The 21,367-nt window shown below is 41.5% G+C and overlaps 1 protein-coding gene across 2 annotated transcripts; it reads right to left on the bottom strand.

The window, feature by feature from the left end:
* Positions 1-1,882: 1,882 nt before the first annotated feature.
* ERCC3 (ERCC excision repair 3, TFIIH core complex helicase subunit) lies at positions 1,883-21,331 on the bottom strand. Of its 2 annotated transcripts, XM_041407720.1 has the most exons (15): positions 21,280-21,331; positions 20,991-21,196; positions 19,844-20,080; positions 19,157-19,206; positions 18,109-18,244; positions 17,735-17,899; positions 16,552-16,756; positions 15,294-15,608; positions 13,870-14,054; positions 11,176-11,378; positions 7,820-7,916; positions 7,526-7,643; positions 6,222-6,340; positions 2,906-3,058; positions 1,883-2,548 (listed from the first exon to the last, which is right to left on the bottom strand). In XM_041407720.1, the coding sequence occupies exons 1-15, from the start codon at positions 21,296-21,298 to the stop codon at positions 2,414-2,416; spliced, it is 2,343 nt and encodes a 780-aa protein (XP_041263654.1). In that variant the 5' UTR covers positions 21,299-21,331; the 3' UTR covers positions 1,883-2,413. The 2 variants fall into 2 exon arrangements, with proteins under 2 accessions (XP_041263654.1, XP_041263662.1); XM_041407728.1 differs by lacking the exon at positions 1,883-2,548 and having other exon boundaries at positions 2,922-3,058; positions 6,222-6,342; positions 7,527-7,643.
* Between the last annotated feature and the right edge of the window lie 36 nt (positions 21,332-21,367).

Raw genomic sequence — 21,367 nt, 5'->3', positions numbered from 1 at the left:
GGCCAGGGAGCACAGGCCAGCAAGGAAACCTGAATGACATCCAAGAAAATCACACCTCCTCTATCCACAGACTTCCAAGAAATCATTTACTTACCCCTGAGTTCACCTGCCTCTGGCATCAGTCGTAATCTGAATCACACTTCTGCCACACTATCTGTTCTTTTGTGGACAATTTAGTTTCCTAGAGGGCTGGGATTACAGCTCTGGAGCTGTCTACTGTGACCCCTGGGTGCATTGCCAGAGCGCAGGGGTAGCGAGGGGCCAGCAGGACAGAAGCCCCAGGAGCCAGCAGCTCCTCAGTGACTGACCTGCCCAGCCCAGTTATGGTACAGCTGCTGCCATGTGGTGAGTCAGTGCACCAGTCTGCCACTTGCTGCTGCAGCCTGGATAACAGCAGGCGGTAATTACTGCACTTAATCTTAGCAATGTCATGAATTCTAAAGTTTGAATACCAAGATGCTATCACTGATGCACGGAGTCATTCATGCCTCGTAAAATTATTATGCTTTACTTGATGCTGAATGTGCTGCATCCCACACACACATTACTTAGAGGAGTGAGATCATTAGTCACGATTTACTACACATGAACTACAGCGCTCCTAAATCCAGATACTACTAGTGATTCCACAATTACAGGACTCAGTATTAAGCCATTTGCATTTAGTAGGTCGTTGTGAGTTTTTTCAAGTTTATGAAGGGTGGAGAATAGTTTCAAAGCAATTCATAAAGCTTTTTAAGAGAGAATTATGCAGAGGGACACTGCCTTACCTGCTCAGCTAAACCTCTGTCACAGGCCCCTCCCATTATACTAAATTACCATTTTGCTACTAACTGTTGCCATTAGAGCTGGTCCAAACTACTATCAAAAGTAAATAATGCTTTAAACTGGGGAGAGGAAATAAGCACCAGAATACTGCACAATTATCTCTTCTGTATAAGCCACTCCAGCACTGCCACGGCTGGTTCCAGGTTGCGAGCCAGAAGACTCAGCATGAGAGAAAGCAATCAAGTGTTACAGGGTAGGGCTCAGAGTCTAAACAAAGTTTAATCTGAGGCAGATCAGTTCCCTTTTTAAAAATTACCTGATGCTGACACAGAAACCAAAATTAAGCACCATGTGTTCTCAATTATTAAATGCTTTCAATATTTCTACATTCTCAGTTTGCGAATTCGTGCTAATAAGAAACAGAATTCAGTATTCTTCTGGAGCACATTTGTCATACAACCAGAATAGCTGTACCATGCATGTTCCTTCCTGTGGTAAAACTTTATACAAACCTATTTTCAACCAACAGAGGTAGTTCCTGAAGCTCTACAAACAACCACAGAAATAACACCTCTTAATACAACACCAAGTAGCATGTTACATTACTAAGCAGGTGTTACTTAGAAAGCATTCTTCTGCCATAAACCACCAACATTTCCCTATTGTTTTCTAGAATTATAATGCAGTCTTCATTAAAAAAAAAAAACAAACAAAACCTCAGGAATCTTTCTTTCACACATTCTTCCAATTCACCTTGTGAGAAGTCAAAATGCTTTTTGATTCAATAATAACCTCTGTGGTGACAGTGCACTTTTAGCAGTTACGAAGGATTTATTGCATGGTTAATAAATAGAATATAAATAACAAGAGAAACAGCTTTTATTTGAGCAACTCCTCAAGAGTAGCAAGAAAAATTAAGAAAACGAGCACAGAATTCATTTGTATTTACTACTAATGCTTTCCTCGAGTTTACTTTGGAGACAGTCTCTTTTTCTTCTTGTGTTCAAACTCTAAAGTATTTCTGACCTATCTGTTAGAATTTTAATACAGGTAAAGTCACAAGTATAAATTAGCTCTCCGTTTAAAAATATAATGTAAAGTGCTCCTCTCAGGATTTGTTCAGCTCACTGAATGGTTTTATTTAAGCATTTTGAGAAACAGTATACTGTTGAGCAGACACAAGAATCAGATAAATAATATCTCAAACATCAGTACAAACTTCATTTACAAAACCTTTTCAGGACTCTTCTGAAAAAGGATCTTCTGCTGATAAAAATAAAATCTATTAATTACCCTGAAAACCGGACAAGTACTTTTCTTGAATGAAGTGGCCCATATGCTTCTGCCCTCTGGCCATGAGGAAATGAAGGCATAAGACAAGGAGCACAGTGCCACAGAAAAAAAGGATGTGCTGTGACATATTTGTATCTTAAAGTTTCTAAAAATATTTTCATGGTAAGATTTAGTTCCTTCTTTGCTTTCCCATTCACCTATGAGAGCACATACATTGGTAAGTAAATATGTGGCTGTACAGATGCATATAAAAGAGTCTGGTAAAGGAACTGTCATAAATTTCAACTCCATCTTTCCAGTAGCAGGACATGTCCGCGGGTGACGTTCCAAGGAGACGGCCGCGTGAAGGACGTCACTTGCGGAAGCGCTTGAACAGGGGGTGGATGTGTTTGTTGGCAGACGCCTTGCTCCGTGAGGAGTGGTACTCCATGTAAACGGTGTCATCCGCTCCGGACATGGAGCTCATGGTGCCTGCACGGCGGGACACCTGCAAGGACAAGGAGCACAGGCACGTGCTTAGTGTGGCAGCAGAGGCTTCAAATATTTTCATTGCATGTGGCTTAAAAGTTTTACTTCAAAATCTGTAACAACAGATCTGTTACCTTCTCCTTCAAATATGATGGAGAAGGACATCAATTCCATGTCGAATTTTTTCTGAGTGCCCAACAAGTGAATTATTCCAATAGCTAAAGGCTAATAGAGATTTAAAAACCAGATCTATTCTCTAATGTTTCACAAAGATACCAGGCTACCCATGACAACATCACATTTAGAATTGGATGGAAATAAAATGGCCCAGGTCTGTCCCACCTGTGGTCATTCTTTTCAAAGAATTCTTCATTACCTGAGCTGACTTTGAACCATATTCTCCAGCAACTACTTCCTCCTCAGCATCCAGGTCAGATGCCTGCAGGACTTTCTGGAGAAGCTGCTGCTGTTCTTCTTTGGTTGAAAATGAAAGTTCTTCTTCTTCCATGCCTGCCAGCTTTGTGATTACCTAAGAAACAGAGCACGCTACAAGGTGAGGGCTCTTCCTCCTCACTGTTAGCTATGCAAAATCAAGACAAGTATTTCTGATTCCATATCCCGTTGGAACTGCCTTCAACTTTCATTAATGGTTGGAACAACCTCACATTACAGATAGCACAGATACATACAAAATCTTGCTAAGTGATGTACATATACATACACTCACAGCTCTTGTTATATTCTGGCTGGAAATGCAAAAGACACATCTTTGCCAAAAAAAAAAAAAAAAAAAAAAAAAAGAAAGAACATAAGAAAGAAAAGCTCTGGGCAGAGCATGTCAGCTAAACATTGTTTATATCAGCTTGACCAAGAACCCGACCCAAGCACATACAACTCAGACATGTATCCAACTTACTGCAAGGTTGGTGTCATGTTGTAGGCTCTAGATTAGTCTAGTTTAAGAACCAGTATTTTATAGTTAACAAAAATAATCCATCACCTCTGCAGAGACTTAGAATTTTAGCAAGAAGCATTCAGGACAATGGGGAAAAACCCCTAACAAATTGAGATGTACAGCTGTTGGGAGACAGTGCAGCAACCTGCAACAGAGCAAAAGGACTCTTCCAGCCTTTGAGTACTTAAACACTGGGTAACTTCAGTTAAGTTCGCTCTCCTTGGAATTCTCAGTAACTCCTCTGGTAACTGTGGGTGCAGGGCACATGTGGCCTACTGGCAATGCAGTGCCATGGGCTCCATCAGCTGACAAAGCTCCTCTTCTGAAGAACTGAAAGATCTCAAAATTCTGTTATGAAGATTTGCAACAGGCAGTTTACTTTGTTAACCAGAGTTAATTTGAAAATTTCACATTTGACATGGTTTTGAAAAAGACATTCTCAGTCAGCCATTGATTATGTAGTGTTTTTCCTCATCCTTTCTGCTTATCTCTTGAATCAATACAATTAGAAACTAATTACCTCAGCAGTCTGGGTTGGAGCACATCACAAAAACACTGTAAATAAAGTTTAACTTAAAGAAATCCATATTAGCTGCCAAGTAGCATTTTTCAAAAATGGGGTAGGGAAACACTGGAATGAATATTCAGTGCTGTAAGCTGTTATTTGTGGGAATGTCTAGCTGAAAAAGGATGTTTTCCTGAGAAAACGTCCAAACTTGAAGAATCCATTAATGGAAGGAATCAGTCCTACAATGCTAAAGGAACATTATGGTACTCCTTGTTTATTTAGGAGAATATGTGCTATGGTCATCTCAAAAATAAAGAAAAAGGAGTCACAAAAATCCATTTTTAATTGTATTTGCCTGTTTCCAGCTCTGGTTGCAAAACAGTGCTAGCATGATTCATAGAATGGAAAGAATTCCCACTGCATCATCTTTTAAGCCGTCCAACTGATGCTCTGTTTAAAAGTTACCCCCAGTTCTTTAATATACAGAGTTCTCCTGTTACTGGTTTAAAATTTAGTATATCCTACATTTAGTCTCTAAATAATAATTCAATACAGTAGCAAAGGCAACTGGTTAGCTAACCAAAAAAACACCAGCCAGCAGTACGCTCCAAGTAGTAAACTGTAACAAGACTGATATTTAAGAAGCAAAGACAAGATATGTGGATTTAGCAAAAACTTGTTACTCCAGTTCTCTTTTTGGTGAAAAGCAAAAAATGAAGTTATTGAGAGATGGCAAGAAGAAAGTAAGTCCTAAACAAAAAGTGAAAATTGTTACTCTTTTAAACTAGTAATGAATTTTTAGTTATTCAGGAACACAAATTCTAAAGGACAGGATATTATCATTGAAATAATTATCTAAAGAAAGAGGTAGAGTCTCCATATTTGGAATACTAAGAAAGCAGACATCTATTGGGAATGCAATACACATAGTTCATCCTTGCTCAGAATGAAGAAACACAATAGATGTTTTTTTGCAAGTTTCTTTCAGCCCTACTATTCTTTGATGCCAGCTATGACAAAGTTTGGCAAACAGAAGAAAACAGATATTCTAATGTTTTGTTTCCAGTCTGCAAATAAAGAACATTCCAATACTGGTCAGCAAAAATGTTGCTCCAGACACTCAGCTGGCCACTTGCACTGCTTTTGTGCCACATTACACCAAAGCTCCTAGGACTAAGAGCTCCTTCCTTGCAAAATGAAATCCCTCTATTTTAACCTCCTCCTCAGTTCTAGAATCCTGGGCATTCAAATATAAGTAAAGGGATTGCGCTAACCTTCCTGGCTATAGCCACACAGATGTATTTGCTGTAATTAGTTACAGCTTAGTACTGATCTAAAACTTTGTTGAAACACATTCACTACAAAGGAAAACAAAGTTCTCACCTATAAACACCATGACAGGTCTGTTTCTAAAGAGCTCTTTAATGGGCTGCTCTTTCCAGAGCAGTGATTTCCTCCAGCCCAGCAGTTCAGGGGGATATCCTGTACTGGTGCCTCACCCAGACAAGCTCTTGAAGAGCCAGATGTGGGAGTCTTATTTTTCATTCTCCTCAGCACTGCTTCTCATCAGGAAGGCTTCTATCAGAGCAGTAAGCTCCAATTTGTCAAAGGAATAATTTACCTAAACCCAAGAGCTATCATGATACTCTGCTGCCTTTACAGCCTAACAGATGAGCATACAGGGCAATCCATGCATTAAAAGAAAAATAAGTAAGATATGCCATGAAATCTATAATACAGAGGAGCTTTGGTTATGTTTGGAAAAGTTGACATAGTGAAACACTGGTCTGAGACTGGAGCTCTTTGGAAATTGTCACTTGCTAAGTTTTGCAAAATTGTTGTCTAAATTGGTGCTGCCCACTCTGGCAACACCCAACGCTGCTTCATGCAGCGCCAGTGTGGTACTGTACAATGGGAGGCCCGCACAGATGGACAACTGAACAGCACAAACATCAACCAACCACCAAGGAACAGGCACTGCACGCTGCAGGCTGCCTGCTTTCAAGTGTTTCAACAACACTTACCTTTCTAGAAGCTGTACAAAGCTGCTTGTATCTGCCCTCACAATAGATGATAAAACAATACCAGGGCAGTTCTTGCTTGCAAGAAAAACCTTCATTAATGCATTCCACACCCAGAATCCTCTGTACTGGACCGAATACTAACACTAAACAATATGAAAATTACATCCTTAGGCCTCAAGCATAATAAATAGAAGGAACAACTTACCTTGAAGCTATACCCTTGATCAACAAGAAACCGTTGTCGTTTTGTTGAATATGCCATTTCCTGAGTGTCTTGGGATACAAGGGAATAAAAAAAGGCATTGTATTCCTCTGCAACCATGCCTAAGAGACAAAACCACTCAGTGATTAGTTTCATTTGGAACACTGCAACAAAGAACAACCAAGGAATAAATACTGAAAACAGGTACTTGTAACAGTAACTTGTTCCCACAAAAACTATTTGCATTGTCTAGCTGCATCGGGACCTCGCATAAACTGACTGACACAGCCTCGAAACTCCTACTTTTGTTCTTAATAACTTGAGGATAGGTGAGAAGACGAAAACAGAAAAGGAAATATAGACTAACACAATCACACAGGTGCTCTAATAAGAATTTGCTGCTTTCTTCTGCTAGGCAAGGTGAAAGACAAAATTGTTTTTAAGTCTATCATGTCAAGAAGTGCAAAGTCAAGAGCAAGGACTGTCGTGCATGTCAAAGAAAGTCCAAGAGAAAAAGACAAAAGAAAAGTTTTATCCATGTGAACTAGAGTTTGCAGTGTTTTTGAATTAAAAAAATGAAACAAAGATACTTAGCTAAGAATTCACACCACTATCTGAAGACCAGCATATACCAGGCTGTGCATAAACTTTTTTTTTCACTTACAGTCCTTAAGGTCTGTTACCCTGGTAACAGGGTTCTCTTTTAAAACTCAGGGTTTCATTAAGACTTTGTCAATTCATTAACGTGGGATTTGTTTGCATTTTCAAAGAAAGCCTTACCTGTTAAAAAGCACAAACTGCACATAAAATAAGTGTCTACAGAGCTTAAGTCTGAGTAGAAAGTATTTTAAGAGTAAATTGTTCTAAACAAAAAAAAAAAAAATCCTTTGGCCATGTTTTACAAAAATAAACTAGTAAAAAAACCAAATCCAATTTTTAGAAGCAAGTAATCTACAGTGTCAAAAATGTGATTTCTAGAGGTTTGCTTCTTAGAATAATACTATGATCCAACACAAACAATTTCATGTTGAAGAAAATATCAAGGAATGAAAAAGTGAGAGAATTGCCATAGAAAGTCAGTTTTCTTTCAGCTTCTTTTGTCCTTTAGAAGTTTTCTCATCACTAAGTTTACTGACCCAGAAGATGCTAAATTTTCATGCACTGGTATATAGGTATATTCTCTTTGACTAAAACATAAGGAAGCCTCATGTACATCCAGTTTCTCCTGCTCTAGGCAGGAGATCCAATGAGATCCAAAGGAGGCTGCTATGATCCAAGGCCCAGAGCCCAAGCACCACCTCCTTTACCTTTTTTGGCTCTCAGCACTCGTCCCAGCCTTTGAGCCTCCTGCCTTCGTGACCCACCGTGGGATGAAATCTGAATGAGAACATTGGCTTCTGGCAGATCGAAGGACGTGTCCCCTACCTGCAACAGAGCAGCACCCTCTGAGCAGTCTCTTATTTCCACACCTCCCCAGCCAACACTAAATACAAAGCACAGCTTTCTTCGTGAGCTGTGATATGAAGATGTCAAATGTACACCATGCATGTGCAGGTGACTCCCAAGATAGGCACAAGGATACAGTGAATATACTCCCTCACCTTGGAAATGAAAATAGTGTTGATTTTTGGATTGTGCTTGAAGTTTTGTAGAATTTGCATTCTTTCCCCTTGTGCAGTAGGACCATAGATATAGGGTCTGAAAAGAACACAACATATACAAAAGAAATAAATTCAAGATTTCTCACTGATTTCTTATGAGGTACCATGGCAGGGAGTGCAGGACCCCTTTGAGCAGATATGAAAACAAACCAGATATTGGTACAGATATCAGTTCACTTTTAGCTTGTTTGACTCTTTATAGCAGCTGCCCAGGGGTTTGTGGAACCCTCTGCAGCAACCCAGTCAGCCAGAAAGAGATTCTGACACTTACAAATGTTTTGCAATTACGTGCACCAATGAAGCTGTATATCAACACACTGAATACATTTGCTAAGCCTACATGAAAGACTGAAGGCAGCTGTTAAAAGACATTTTTTTCATCAAATGTACTGAGTTAGCACATTTACAGCTGCAACCTTTGCTTCCTATTTAAACACTTGAAAACACAGGCTTCTCTATCAAGGATACGCTGGGTGTCACAAATGAGCTGCTGGGTGTTGTTCTGGGAAAATTATTTTTGCTTTTCAAGCTAACCTCGTGCCCCTTCTAATACCTTCTGGGCTTACTGTAATAATGCAAAGGCCTCAAACATTTCATGAGCAGCACACAGTGGCATTTCATCTACGGTTTCTAATGTCTGACAATATATTACATGGAACATTTAATGTCTCAATCCTGAAGGCTCACACAAACCCAGTCACTCACAGACTTCATGAGTAACTTGGACTGCTATGAATTTTTCAGTGTCTGGCTGTTTTATTTCTGCCTAAGCAGAGTTAAAAAAACAAAAAGAGCAAAGCCCACGCAAAACCAGTGAGCTGCGTGCAGGATAGCACTGCCACTGCTTTGTCATCTGTTGTACTACTCGACCAAAATAAGGTTACCAAGCATCTCCAAACAACAGGAGTTTTCCAATTACCATTTTGCTCACAGTTTCATAAATTACTTCTAACACAAGGAACCAAGCTCAAATTTTCCATTTAATATTGCACATACACAAGTCGTAGGTGAACATAAACATGGAAGTGCATAGGACTAAGGTTTTCTATTCTTATCAACTAATCCCTGTGCACTGGCTCCTCTTGCTTTCTTTACTACAAACTTTATTCTAGGGTTTTTTCACTGAACAATCCTAGTCATCTCTAATCTAATTCTTCTATTTAAGCAGACTTTTAGAAAAAAACAGCTAAAAAATGAAAGTAGCAAATGAGTCAATTCTGAAAAAATATCTTCATTATTCAATTAGTAGCATTCAGTAATATCTTAAGTCTTATTTCAAATTTCATGTAGTATTTAAACTGTGAAGTTAAACAGCAGATTTAAACTGAAACTAAATTTTTGAGTCTTCCTTTTCTTAAGACCACCAAGAAGACATTCAAACACATTTTGTATTGAGAACAGAATAATCCTGAACTCCTGGCTATCAGTCATTCATTTTAACTTGCCCAGATCCTACTTGCCATTTCCCTGGCATTCCTGAGTACTTTCCTGAATCTAGAACATTAAGTGCTAAATGGATTCTTTTTTTAATGACTTATTTTCCTCATCTGAGGGATTTGGAAAGGTAGATTCCTCTGCCATTAACTGACAGAACCACAAAGGCACAGTCCTTCAGAAACAGTGATTTAAACATATTCCTAACACCAGTGAAACCAGTCATACATGAGCTATGCTATACTGGATGACACAATCATTTCGATTCTCTGGCCCAATTTAGATTCTCTGGCCCCAAAAATTGTGGACAAAGTAATTCCTGTCATGTGCATGGTCTTCCCCTGATGGTTCCCCACTAGCAAGGGCAAGGGGGTTAAGGGAGGAGCCAGCCGAGGCAGCCAGACCGTGGCCACCTCTCCGCCCATGGGGGAGCCCACCCAGCCACAGCACTCCTGCTCTACCCACTGGGCTGCTCTCTCCTCCACACACAGAGTTCCTGCCCTGTACAAACTAACAGTTCCTTTTGGTTTAGCCTGCTCACAGCAAAAAACCTCCAGTTAAAACAAACCTCACCTTTGTCCAGCACAGCAAGCCTCTTTTCTTTCTAAGAGTGGCAGCTGGATAACCTGGAGCTCCATAAATGATGTGAGAAACACAGAATTCACTCCAGAATATAAAAAGGCGCCACCTACTATTTCTTCAACTGGTTTTCCTGTCACGCTTCCACAGCATCTACCTCACAACTGCTGTGTGTCCCCTGCCCCCCCAGCATTGCCTGTGCTAAAGGCTTTGTCTGTGGTACACTGAACACTGCTAGAGACATTCCAGAGGCATCATTACAGCTAATCTCTGTCCAGACAGATTAAAAAAATGATGAAAGAGACCACGGGTTTTGGAATTCATCCAACACCATTAGCTCTGCTCGCTATTTGATGTCACAGCATGCCAGCACCACACGGCCCCTTAAAATGCAGTCAGAACTGATCATAAATTTTGGAAAGTGTAAGGTTTGTTTGTGGTTTTGCTAAGGAATACTGCTGAAATTCCTAGACATGATATACACCATCAAAATGCCCCACAGCTTCCAGCAAGCAAGGCATTATTTGGCCTTGTCAAAGAAAGGATGAGACCAGCTAATAAAGTTATGTTTCCCAATAATCGCTCTATGCCCGATCCTGTCAAACTCTCCCTGACTGTCCCTCCCCAAATCCTACCAACAGACTGATGCTGACCCCTCATTAAACCCTGTTTGCACAACCTCCTATAACTGCAGTCATGTTACAGTCATTTAAGGTAATCAAGGAGCTCTAGGGAGAAATGTCCTTTAGTTTATTAAACAATTACTGCAGTTCTAGGCACTGCACTAGTACAGCACAGATACCAAAAAAGCTTGTCTTCATTTTTCTAAGGCAAAAACCTTTTGAGAACCTCAAGAAGGCGGTCCTGGGTCTCAGAACATCCTGAAAGATCCAGAAAGTATATACTTGAAAACCTTTGTCTCAGAGAGACAGGGGAAGCTACCATCCATTAAAGAAACAGTTCTAGTGGTATTTCCAAAAGCCCCTCATTTTTCCATTGGCTTTTACTAATTAAAATAAAATAAAAATACTAAATCTTTTGTAAAATCCTGGACATAAACTTTTCTGAAACAAATGCTAAACAGAGACTCTCTTCAAACACCGAAATCATGTTTCAGTACCAGTAATGTCCATCCAAAAAGACCTTCCTGAGCTTTTTATGCAGGAGGAGTGGAGTTATAGCATTACAAAAAATATTAAAGACTACTGAAAGCTGTGAGATTGCAAGGAAATTGTCATGGGAGGAGGAAAACAATAGTGCCATCATTGGTTGTGAACACTTACTTCCCAAGTCTGACTGCATATTCCTTCAGTGCAAACACGTTGTCAGCAAAGACGATGATTTTATCGTTCCGTCGCTCATGAAACTTAATCAGGAACTGACAGGCTCTGAATTTGTTTGGGTTCATGGTGTAGAGCAGGATCCTCTTCTTTGTTTTAATAGCTACATATTCTCTGTAAAATTCAGGTGACATTGGGCACCAGACCTACAATTAGAAAACACACACACAAAGTAGCACTCTATTATTTGCTTATTTAATCCCAGTGGGAATTGAAAAGATATTGGGGGCTAGTAATGCATTAGGACTTTCTGTATAGGGCAGGTCACACATTTTAACACAGTCATTTCTGTACCAAAAGGAAAGCTACCAGTCAGTGAAGTCTCCTGCACCGCTAAAATCTGTTTTTCCAAAATGCTTTGGCATTGAGATCCATGACAGAAATAGGCAGTGGGACTGGAACAAGATTGTTACTTCATGTTCACACTTAAATAATTTACTAAAGACTGCTACTTCCTACAAAGCAGTAATTAAGGGAATTAACTGTGCAGTCTCCCTCTCACAGCAGTCAAAGCTTTTTCCCATAATGACTAATTTTCATCCATATTCTGAAAGCTGAGAGACGTTTTGTCTTCATTACAGAATAAATTCACCCATCTTTCTTCATATATCCACAAAGGAGTGACCTTTATTTTAACAACTATTGAGTCTAGAGCTTCCAAAACACTAGAATTGATTAGTTTTCAACAGACAATAACATCACCCCAGAATACCTAAGCAATTCTTTTATTATGTAAATAACAACCATGGTACTTCAGCAAGTCTAGGTTTATTTTTTCTACTCTAGAATGGAAAAAGAAGAAAGTAACTAGTTTGAGCCAATGAAGTGACACTATTGATAACATCTGACACTATCCACAGGGGATATAATTTGGGAAACATTCACTCTGCTGTACATGATGCTCATATCCATTGCACAATAGAAATTAACAAGCTCCACAGAGAAAAGCCTCTTTCATAACCACCATTCAGCTAAGGAAGTTAATGGCAATTTACAGAATTTTATTTAAACAACATTAATTGTTCTGCACTGATAAGACCTAATTTTTCAAAATATTTTTTCCAGTGACTTAAATGCCAGATGATGCTTTTATTATCCTTTGACTACATTAAAAATAAAATCATGCACTGAATAGGCTCTGTTGTTATTGTGTGCTGCCTACATGAAAGACTTAAAACTCTTGAACCAGAAGACAATTACATCAAAGTGACAATGAGATACAAATACTGAATATTTGATTGCAGTAAAAAAATTCATCTATTGCTCAATGCCTCTGACTGCATGGCAAACACATGTATTTTGAATTTTCATTTTACGTTTTGCAAGACAGACACTCCAATCCAAAGACTTCGTATGGCTGCTCAGAAAGGGATTATTTGTAAATTACAAAACTCTGAAAAAACAGGCTTGTTGTCTTCTTTTAAACTGTGTGTAACTTTTTAAACTGTGCTGCTCATTCTCTTTTACAGCAGTGAAACAACCATGACCTGCCCTATGAGACATCAGCACTGCCCTCTCCGGCCACCTGGGAAGAACTGCACTTAAAGAGTGAGCCACACACCTTTCCTGGCTGAGAGGAATAAACCAAGTTGATTAATGGTGCTACTGCTCAAGGAAATCCAAACAAATATGCAAAGCAGTTCTGCATGTACTGGACTCAACACTGGGCTTTTTTGTTCTTTGCTTTTGGCAGAGTCAACAAATGTCAGCTCAAAACACTGGCCTAAGGAATTGAAACTTGCAGAATTTTCCCATCACTCAGAACAAGAGGTATGCCATGCTTCATTTTCAAATGACTGAAGGGCAGTTCAGGGACTGAGAATTTTGCTTGCACAGCAGAACTAACCAAAGTGCCTAAATACAAATCTGAATTTGAGGAGTGGTTACTCTCCCTTCAACCCTAGTTCTTTTCTAGGTGCTTTTCACTTGCATTCTATGCATTCAAAGCAGTGGGTTTTTTTCCTTCTACAGCCTCCAGTTTGCACAATGTTCAAAAAGAGAAGGGCTGACCTGCATCTGCATCTTTTATTCCAGTACCAGAGCTAGGGAGAATTGCATGAAATTAACAAGATAGGCTTAAAATAAACCACCACAACAATAACAACAACACAAAGACAAAAAAAAACCCCAAAAACCCAAACAACCATCACACAATGCAGCTGCTAAAACTTTACTTCCATTCAACAGGAGACCAGATAAGTTAATGAAAAAGCAATCCCCTAATGCTTACATGGAAACCTTGTAATTAACAGAGAGCTTGGATAAAGTTATACTCTTCCCTAAGAATCTTCCATGTCAGTTATCAGAGATAATACACTGAATTAGGCTTTCCAGAAAGATTGCTTGAACACTCTATGTGCCTGTGTGAAAGATTTTCACCTCTTTTGATACCAGATTTACCTCTCATCCATGTGCTGGAAAGAACAGAGGTCACATCTTTATAGTAGAAAGAATGGTGAGATCCAGTCCTACGTTTTCAAGTTTCACTCTCATAAGTTCAGGCTTGAAATAGGTAAATATTTTCTTTTATGTTTTAAAATTTCTACTATTGTTATTTTTAAAAGAGCTGCCGATTTTTTTCTCAACTTTATAAGCATACTAAATATACACTAATAGTACCAAAAAGCAGAGCATCACCTCAGCACACTGGACTTTAGCAATGTAACCACTGTTCTGCAGCTCCATCCAGTTGGCTTCATAGAGCTTTGGTCCAATCAGGAAGTTCAGGTCAACAATTTTGTCATCTTCTCTGACCAGGGTAGCAGTCAGCCCCAGTTTACAGTGAGCTTGGACGATAGTGAGCACACGTCTGAACATTTTTGCTAAGAAATCCAAGATAAATTTTTTGTTAACTTTCCTGAATGGTTTCAGAAGATAAATACTGCAACTTCTAAAAAGATATTTTCATCAACTCCTGAACATAAGGCAAGCACAACACTGGGAAATCGTACCCCATTGCACACACACTCCTAACAAATCAGTGTTACAGCAAAACTTCACAGTGATTGCAGCTTTACTTTGCATTGTCAAGTGTACTCTGAAAATCCTAGTAAACCTTGTTTATTATTTCCCATTCCCTAATAGAAAATTAATATATTCAGAGGTTACATGGCTTGGTTTGGGTCTCTACTATTCCCTAGCAAGAACTATGACACAAGTACTCTTGGCTGACTGCCACATTCAGGACTTGCAGGACATGGCAGAATTACTCATCTTTAGCATTGCTAGAAATCACAGAGGAGTTGCTATACCTTCATTTCTATGAAACCAAGCAAGAACAAAAGTAGAGTATGTACATGTACATTACTTTAATAAAATGGTAATTAATCACCAAGGTCTACTTCTGAAATCCATTACTTCTGTAGACACCAAAATGTATTCAAATAAAAATAAGGAGGAACAGCTAAGAGAATCTCGGGTTTTTTAGCCAGGGTTATTCCACAGACACTGTAATAGTATATTATTGCTTTCCAGTAGTACAGATTCTCAATTACATGGCAATTTCAAAGACAACAGCTGTTAGTCACTATGGTTACTCATAGATATTAAAAGCTGGCCTGCAGTGCCACTGCATCCAAGAGAAAAAGGCAGATGAATTCCTCTCCTGTTCAAATATATCTACAGCAAAATTATGCAAAGGTAATTCAAGTATTTTAAGACCACTTTATCAACCTACACAGAGGAACTTGTTCTTTACACTGCTATTACAGAAAACACAGTGACTGATTTGAAGGGTTTCAGGAAACTAGTGGTCAGCTAAACTATGTAGTATTGGGGGGGGGGAAGTAGAACAAGGCAGTTCACTTGTCTCAAAACCCTGAGCCATGGGTTTACTCACTACATTAACCATGAGAAGAACAGCAAAAAAACGGTTTCAGGAAACTAGTGGTCAGCTAAACTATGTAGTATTGGGGGGGGGGAAGTAGAACAAGGCAGTTCACTTGTCTCAAAACCCTGAGCCATGGGTTTACTCACTACATTAGCCATGAGAAGAACAGCAAAAAAAAAACCACCACTTCTACAAGAACAGAAGGACATTAACAATGTGTGCAACACATTACCAGGAATGGTATGGACTTCATCCAGTATCATAAGGCCCCACTCTTGACTTTTAAGCCACTCCATTACTCTTTCTGCTTCCCAAGACCTTTTTGTCGTGTGCCCCAACATGGAGTATGTGCTGATGGCAACAGAACAGCCAATGGGCTTGTCTTTGGCATCAGACGTGAAGCGACAGATCTGGCTGTCGTCGATGGTGGACCACATCTTGAACTGGGCCTTCCACTGCTCCACAGACACGGCAGAATTGCCGAGCACCAGGCACCGCTTGCGCACAGTGCACGCAGCTGTCACTCCCACCAGAGACTTGCCAGCACCTGCAGGGCAGGAGGAGTGACACTCATTAGTCATCTCTCAGACACCACTGGAGTAGGAGGAAAACAAAACAAAAGAGCGACGGAAAACCATGAGAGGATATGAAATCAGGCAAAGGGAAATTTCTTTTTTGTTTCTTTGCTACAACAGTCAAAAAGAGATTTCGGTTCTTAAAAATACAGCTGGATTGTCTACAGGACAACTGTATTTCCTCAAGAAAATAATTGTAAACAATGGCTTTGACAATTAGAAGCAATCATTTTACTGCTTTTTAATTTCAAAAGAATGTTAAATTACAGGTGGCTACAGAAAGCTTCCCTGGGGGTACTCTATTCCTCTGTCTCTGCCAGTTATACATTACCCCACAAAGCAACTCCTTAAATCTTCCCATCCTTCACACTTCTCCCAGCACTCCTTACGCACTCTCAGGCCCTCATCACAGGTCCCATGTGCCTCCTTCTCCCTTAATACTGAGGGCACTGGCACACAGCCTCCTGTTTGCTCCTTTTCCCCCTGTTTTCTGTAGGCTGTCCTAGTCAGCATGTCTCTCATTTCTTCCTCAAACTCTCCTGCCCAGCACCTGTGCACTCAAGCTCTTTCCTTCCTTGGACACCCCTTTATGCCACCTTTGTATTCCCAGCTCCCTCCAGTTTCTCCATTCCCAACCAAGAAACAAATTCCAATGCCAACAGCTTTACATTTCACAGGAAGATGAGCAGAGGTGGCAGAGGGCACAGCTCCTGCCAGGACACAGACAGCTCTGTGACCCAGCCCTCCCTCAGCACACCCTCACCACCAGCTCAATAAAAACCACCAGGACCCTGCACACTGGGACCAGAACAGCCACTGCAGCTGTCTGAAATCCAGGCAGCTGTCATCTTTGGAATGTTCTTTACTACAGGCAAATAAAGAACAAATTGTCTAAGTACCACCACCGAAACTTACCACATGGCAAGACAATAACACCAGACCTGGCTCGTCCATTCCCAAACATCTTCCTTAGGCTTTTCTCTTGATAGGGCCTGAGGACTGCAGTAGGCTTCAGATCTATATTGATGTCAGGATTCACAGAATCATTTCTGAAATCATATTCTGCTAGCAAGGGGTACTCCAAATGGATACAACGCTTCTGAAGTTCTTCAATCATCTCCTGAAGAGGAAACAAAGCTTTAGTTGATAAATTCTCCACATGTGCATTAATTTCTTTTTCCCTAAAAACAACTAGGTTACATAGTACCAAGTGAAGTTACATTTCTTTTTTATGCTTATGAAGTCTTATTGTGGAAACTTTACCCCGATCACCCCAGCCCCCAAAACATTTTGAACGACAGTTAATACTCGAGAAGGCTCTTTAGGCAGATGGAAGAACATGACACATTCAGCTCATGCTGCTTGCCCAGCAATGATTAAACTACAGCCTGAAGTCCTGCAATGAAGAGTTCAGTAACAGACACGAAAGGTTCTCCATGTTACACAAAGCTGCACATCTGTTACCCTGAAAACCTCCATACCCTGTATGGAAGTTATTCCAAGACAATAACAGGCTGAATGAGTCACCAAGAGGTTGTTGGTTTGGGTTGGCTTTTTTCAAATAAACAAAACTCAGCTACTAAGTTATCCTTTTTTAAGTTCCTTTTTCCCCTACTAAGGCATCATTAGAATCAACAAGTCCAAAACCAACTTGAGAAGTTTTATAGAAGCTCTCTGAAGGTCAAGCAAGGACTTTGCTCCAACCTCCAGCTCCCCTTCTCAAGTGATGAAATTGGAACCACCAAGAAAGAGTTCCTTCTGCAATCATTAATTACAAACAAAAAGCAGGAGGGAAAAGGAAAAAAAAAACAAGCTCTCTGAAAGCAGCCTCCACTGAATTCTCATCTTGAAATAAGTAATACTCAGCCACACATGATGGGGACCTCCCGAGTCCCTGGAGCCTCTCTGGCCTGTGAGCACTGTGCTCTGCAGGCTGGGAAGGAACAACACCCAGACTGCCACCCTCTAAGATTCTAAACTTTGGAAGGTAAAAGGAAAGAAATGTTAATGACTTCCAATGATCTCCTCCACCAAACAGAGAGCCACAGTACTTCCTAGTAAGTTCTTATGCTTATGTGCTTCTGTGCAATATTCATACCTGCTTGACTTCAAAAGACACCGTCTGCGTTTCCTCCTCCTCCTCCTCATCTTTGTCCATCTGTTCATAAAACTCAAATAAGTCAGCTGGGACGTCTGGCTTATTCTGAGCATCTGTTCCCTGTGAAGTTGATGGACCAGGGCCACCTTCACTAGATTTGGCAATCTGAAATAGAGGAACATGAATTTTCACCAAAAGTTTCATTAGAGACACACTCTGGCTCCCCTCTTCCCCCCAAATTTGAGCTCATTGAAGAGGCAGAGTTTGTTACAGGCAGAAAGAAGCTGATACAACAAACAAACAACAGCAACCCCAAACTACTCAAGAGTTTACCTCCAGTCATTGCAGTAATTTCAGAATAGAGCTGGACATACCGCTGATTTACTTGTGAATGTCTCTGTAATCAGCTCTGTCTCTTCACCTTCAGCATTTCTCAGGCGACATTCTTTAATTACATGGTCTTGCAGAAGCTGCTGAATGACATCAGGGTGAGTACTTTCCACAAAATATCTAAAATGAAAGAATAAAGGAAAACATTTTTATGAACTCATCAACTGAATAACTCACAGGAAGAGTGGCACAGATGCACAGCTAGAGGCACGCTCAAGCATCCAGTCTTGGGGTGCTAATTTAAAAATAAAGACATTATGGCAACCAAAACTTTTAAAAGATGCCTCACACAAAAAGCATCACATACTGTGCAGTCATCCCTCCATCTCACTCAAATACTCTCTAACCTAACCTGAGTAGCAAACCCCAGCAGAAATGCCCACAGACCTCTCACATACACCTCTTATCTGTGACACATGCAAATCAAGTAAATTGTTTTGACTGAACTGAGCTGAGTTTGTGAAAATGCCAGATATGGTGCTTTCAAGTCCTGTCCACAGCACCAGAAAAGCCCAAAACACAAACCCCCAAACTTCCAAAACATAGACCACCTAAAAATTTAAAACTAATGCATCCTGGAGAGTCCTCAATGATGATGCTGGTTGGAGATCACAGAATATGCACTGACTTCTCCAGGCCCCTTCCAGCATTATCCTCTAGCTTTAAAACAAATCAGATTCAACAGACACACAAGCACCCACCACTTGCCACTGGATTTGCCTATCTTTCCCAAATGATTTGAAAACCTCAAAAGACGTAGTGCAAGCCCAAGCACTAAAGAAACAAGCTACAATATCAAATTTGCAACCTACTTTTAAAACTGTGACAACAACCAAGCACTAGCTCAGGACAGCCAAACACAAAAATTCGTCAGCTAATGTATTAAATACTTCCAAAAGCTGCAGAAGTGATACCTGAGAGCTGTTACACTCAGCTGGCAGCTGTGAGACTCCAGAGCTCCTGTGTGCACTCACTCACAGCTGTGCATTTGGAGGGTTTCCTGCCTCCAGAGCTGAGGAGGAAGCCACTTACCTGTTATGTTTCAGAACCAGCTTCACCTTGCCATAGCTGACGGTGCACAGCTACAAAGAGAGCAGTCATTAGGAACATGCAAAAGAGATTGCAAAATTCCATGTTTAGGACCAAACACTGCAATGGCTTTAGGTCTTTGTGGGGAAGCACCTTATCACAAAACATTTACTTGCACTGCTGTTATGCCCATGGAACAAACCTGAAAAGGCATTTTCAGAAGATGCTCACATCATCTCACACAGGAGATCAGGCACAGGTACTCACTTTTTGTACCTAATCTCAAACTGTTTCCAAGACTGTGAGAATACACTTGCAGGATAAGGCAGGCTGCCTCATAGTGCCCCACTATTACAGAGTGCTTCCTACATTCTTAGTTTTCCTTCAGAGCAAATCTGAGGAAACTTTCCCCATGTACGAGTTGTACTGGCTGAAATTATCTACACAGACACTTAAATGTACTTTTTCATAAATCCCACAAAGGCTAACTTATTAAAATAGTACCTGTGCAGCAATACCATATGCAAAAAGACAGGAAAAAAAAAAGTTCTCTTGAAACAATGACAGAACAATAAGATAGTTAAAAGTGATGGATGATTAAAAAATTATAAATCAATTAGGCAGAGGCAGCAGGAAAGGAATTCCTTAGTAGAAACAGATGTATTTCCAATGCCAGTAGAACAGCCTTACCTTGATAAACTGAATTATTCCATCTGGGACACCAGTCTTGCTGAGTTTCTGCAAATACTCGGTGATGTCACTTGTCTGCAGGCCCACACTCACAGCAGCATACAGGGAGTAAGCAGTGAGCTTGTACTCGTGAATATGGGTGGGTCTGCACACAGGCTCAGCAATGGCAACCAGAAAGTCCTGTGCATATTTGTAAACTGGAGAAAAGGCTTCCAAAAATATATGGCCATCAGGAGCCTACAGAAATAAAACAAATGCTGAAGGCACAACAGTGTGAGTTGAACTGAATCTCATAATGAAGTTACAAGAAAATGAATAAACATGTAACTTTTGTCTTCTGAAAATGGTCCAGGAATTATTTGTCTATGTTCCTTCCATGGCACAATGAATAAACCACACCCAGATCAATAAAGTTTTTCCAGACTGACATGCTGGGGTATGCCTTCTTTTTTAATGCTAAAGAAATTACTGGAGTAGAGGCAAGCTTCCAGCCCCACTCCCTGGAGCAACAAAACTCCTTGCTCATTTTACGCAGAATGAAAGAATAAATGAATGAATGACAGGCAGCACTTGGGTGTCACAGCCCTAGGTGCCTGTACAGCACTTGGTGACAAGCACCGTGCAGACACTGGCTGGGAAAACATCTCTTCCCTAGATGGTGCACCACTGGCCAGACCCTGGACAAGTTCACTGACACCCTTTTCAAAGGATAGAGAAAACAAACGGCACCAGTTACAGAAGATGAAGCCAGCATGTCTTAGAGCCGTTTCACTCCAACATACAAACCCTGCTCCTGTGTCACTGCAGTGATGGATCCCTCTCGTGCCAGCGCGCTATGCTACAGCCCTCCCCGAGACTGCCTGAGCTGCTGCTGGGCCCTGCCCTGCAGCACGCCCGCGACAGCGGGGACCCCGCCGGGAGGCAGCCGGGGCTCCTGTCCCGCACGGGCGCTGCAGGGGACGCGCGGCCCCGAACCGCATCAAACCGCGCTCCCAGGCGCGCCCGAGGCTCTCCCCCCGCACACTCGGCCCGCCCTGCGCTCCCCGCTTCTCCACGGGAGAACACCCCCTCCGGCCTGTCCGTGTCCCGCAGCGATCCCACCCTCGGGCACACGGCGACAGCGGCCCCGCCGCCCCCGCGCACGCACCACCCAGAGGGGCCGCGAGCTGTGGTCGGCCTTCAGGGGCATCTGCAGCCGGTAGTCCTTGGCGCCGTACTCGTCCACCTTGGTGCCGCTCTCCTCCACCTGCTTCCCCGCCGCCGACGGCACCGCCTCCTGCGGCTCCTTCCCGGCACCTTCGTCCTCATCGTCTTCGTCGTCATCGTAATGGCGCTTCTTGGACTTCTTCTTATCTGGGAGCAGAGCGGGAGCCGTGACGAGCCGCCCCAGGTCCCCCCTCCCATCCCCGGCCCGCGCCGCTCCCGGCCCCGCTCACCCCGCTCCTTCCTGCCCATGGCCGCCGCGCGCCGCGCTGCGCCCGCCCGCGCGTCACTTCCGCAGGGCAGCGCCGCGAAGGGAGGAGA

This window comes from Onychostruthus taczanowskii, unplaced genomic scaffold, assembly GCF_017590055.1.
Source record: "Onychostruthus taczanowskii isolate IOZ18803 unplaced genomic scaffold, ASM1759005v1 scaffold10, whole genome shotgun sequence".
In the NCBI taxonomy this organism is placed as follows: Eukaryota; Metazoa; Chordata; class Aves; order Passeriformes; family Passeridae; genus Onychostruthus; species Onychostruthus taczanowskii.
The sequence above is the reverse complement of the archived record's forward strand: the minus strand, read 5'-3'. Positions and strand labels throughout refer to the sequence as shown.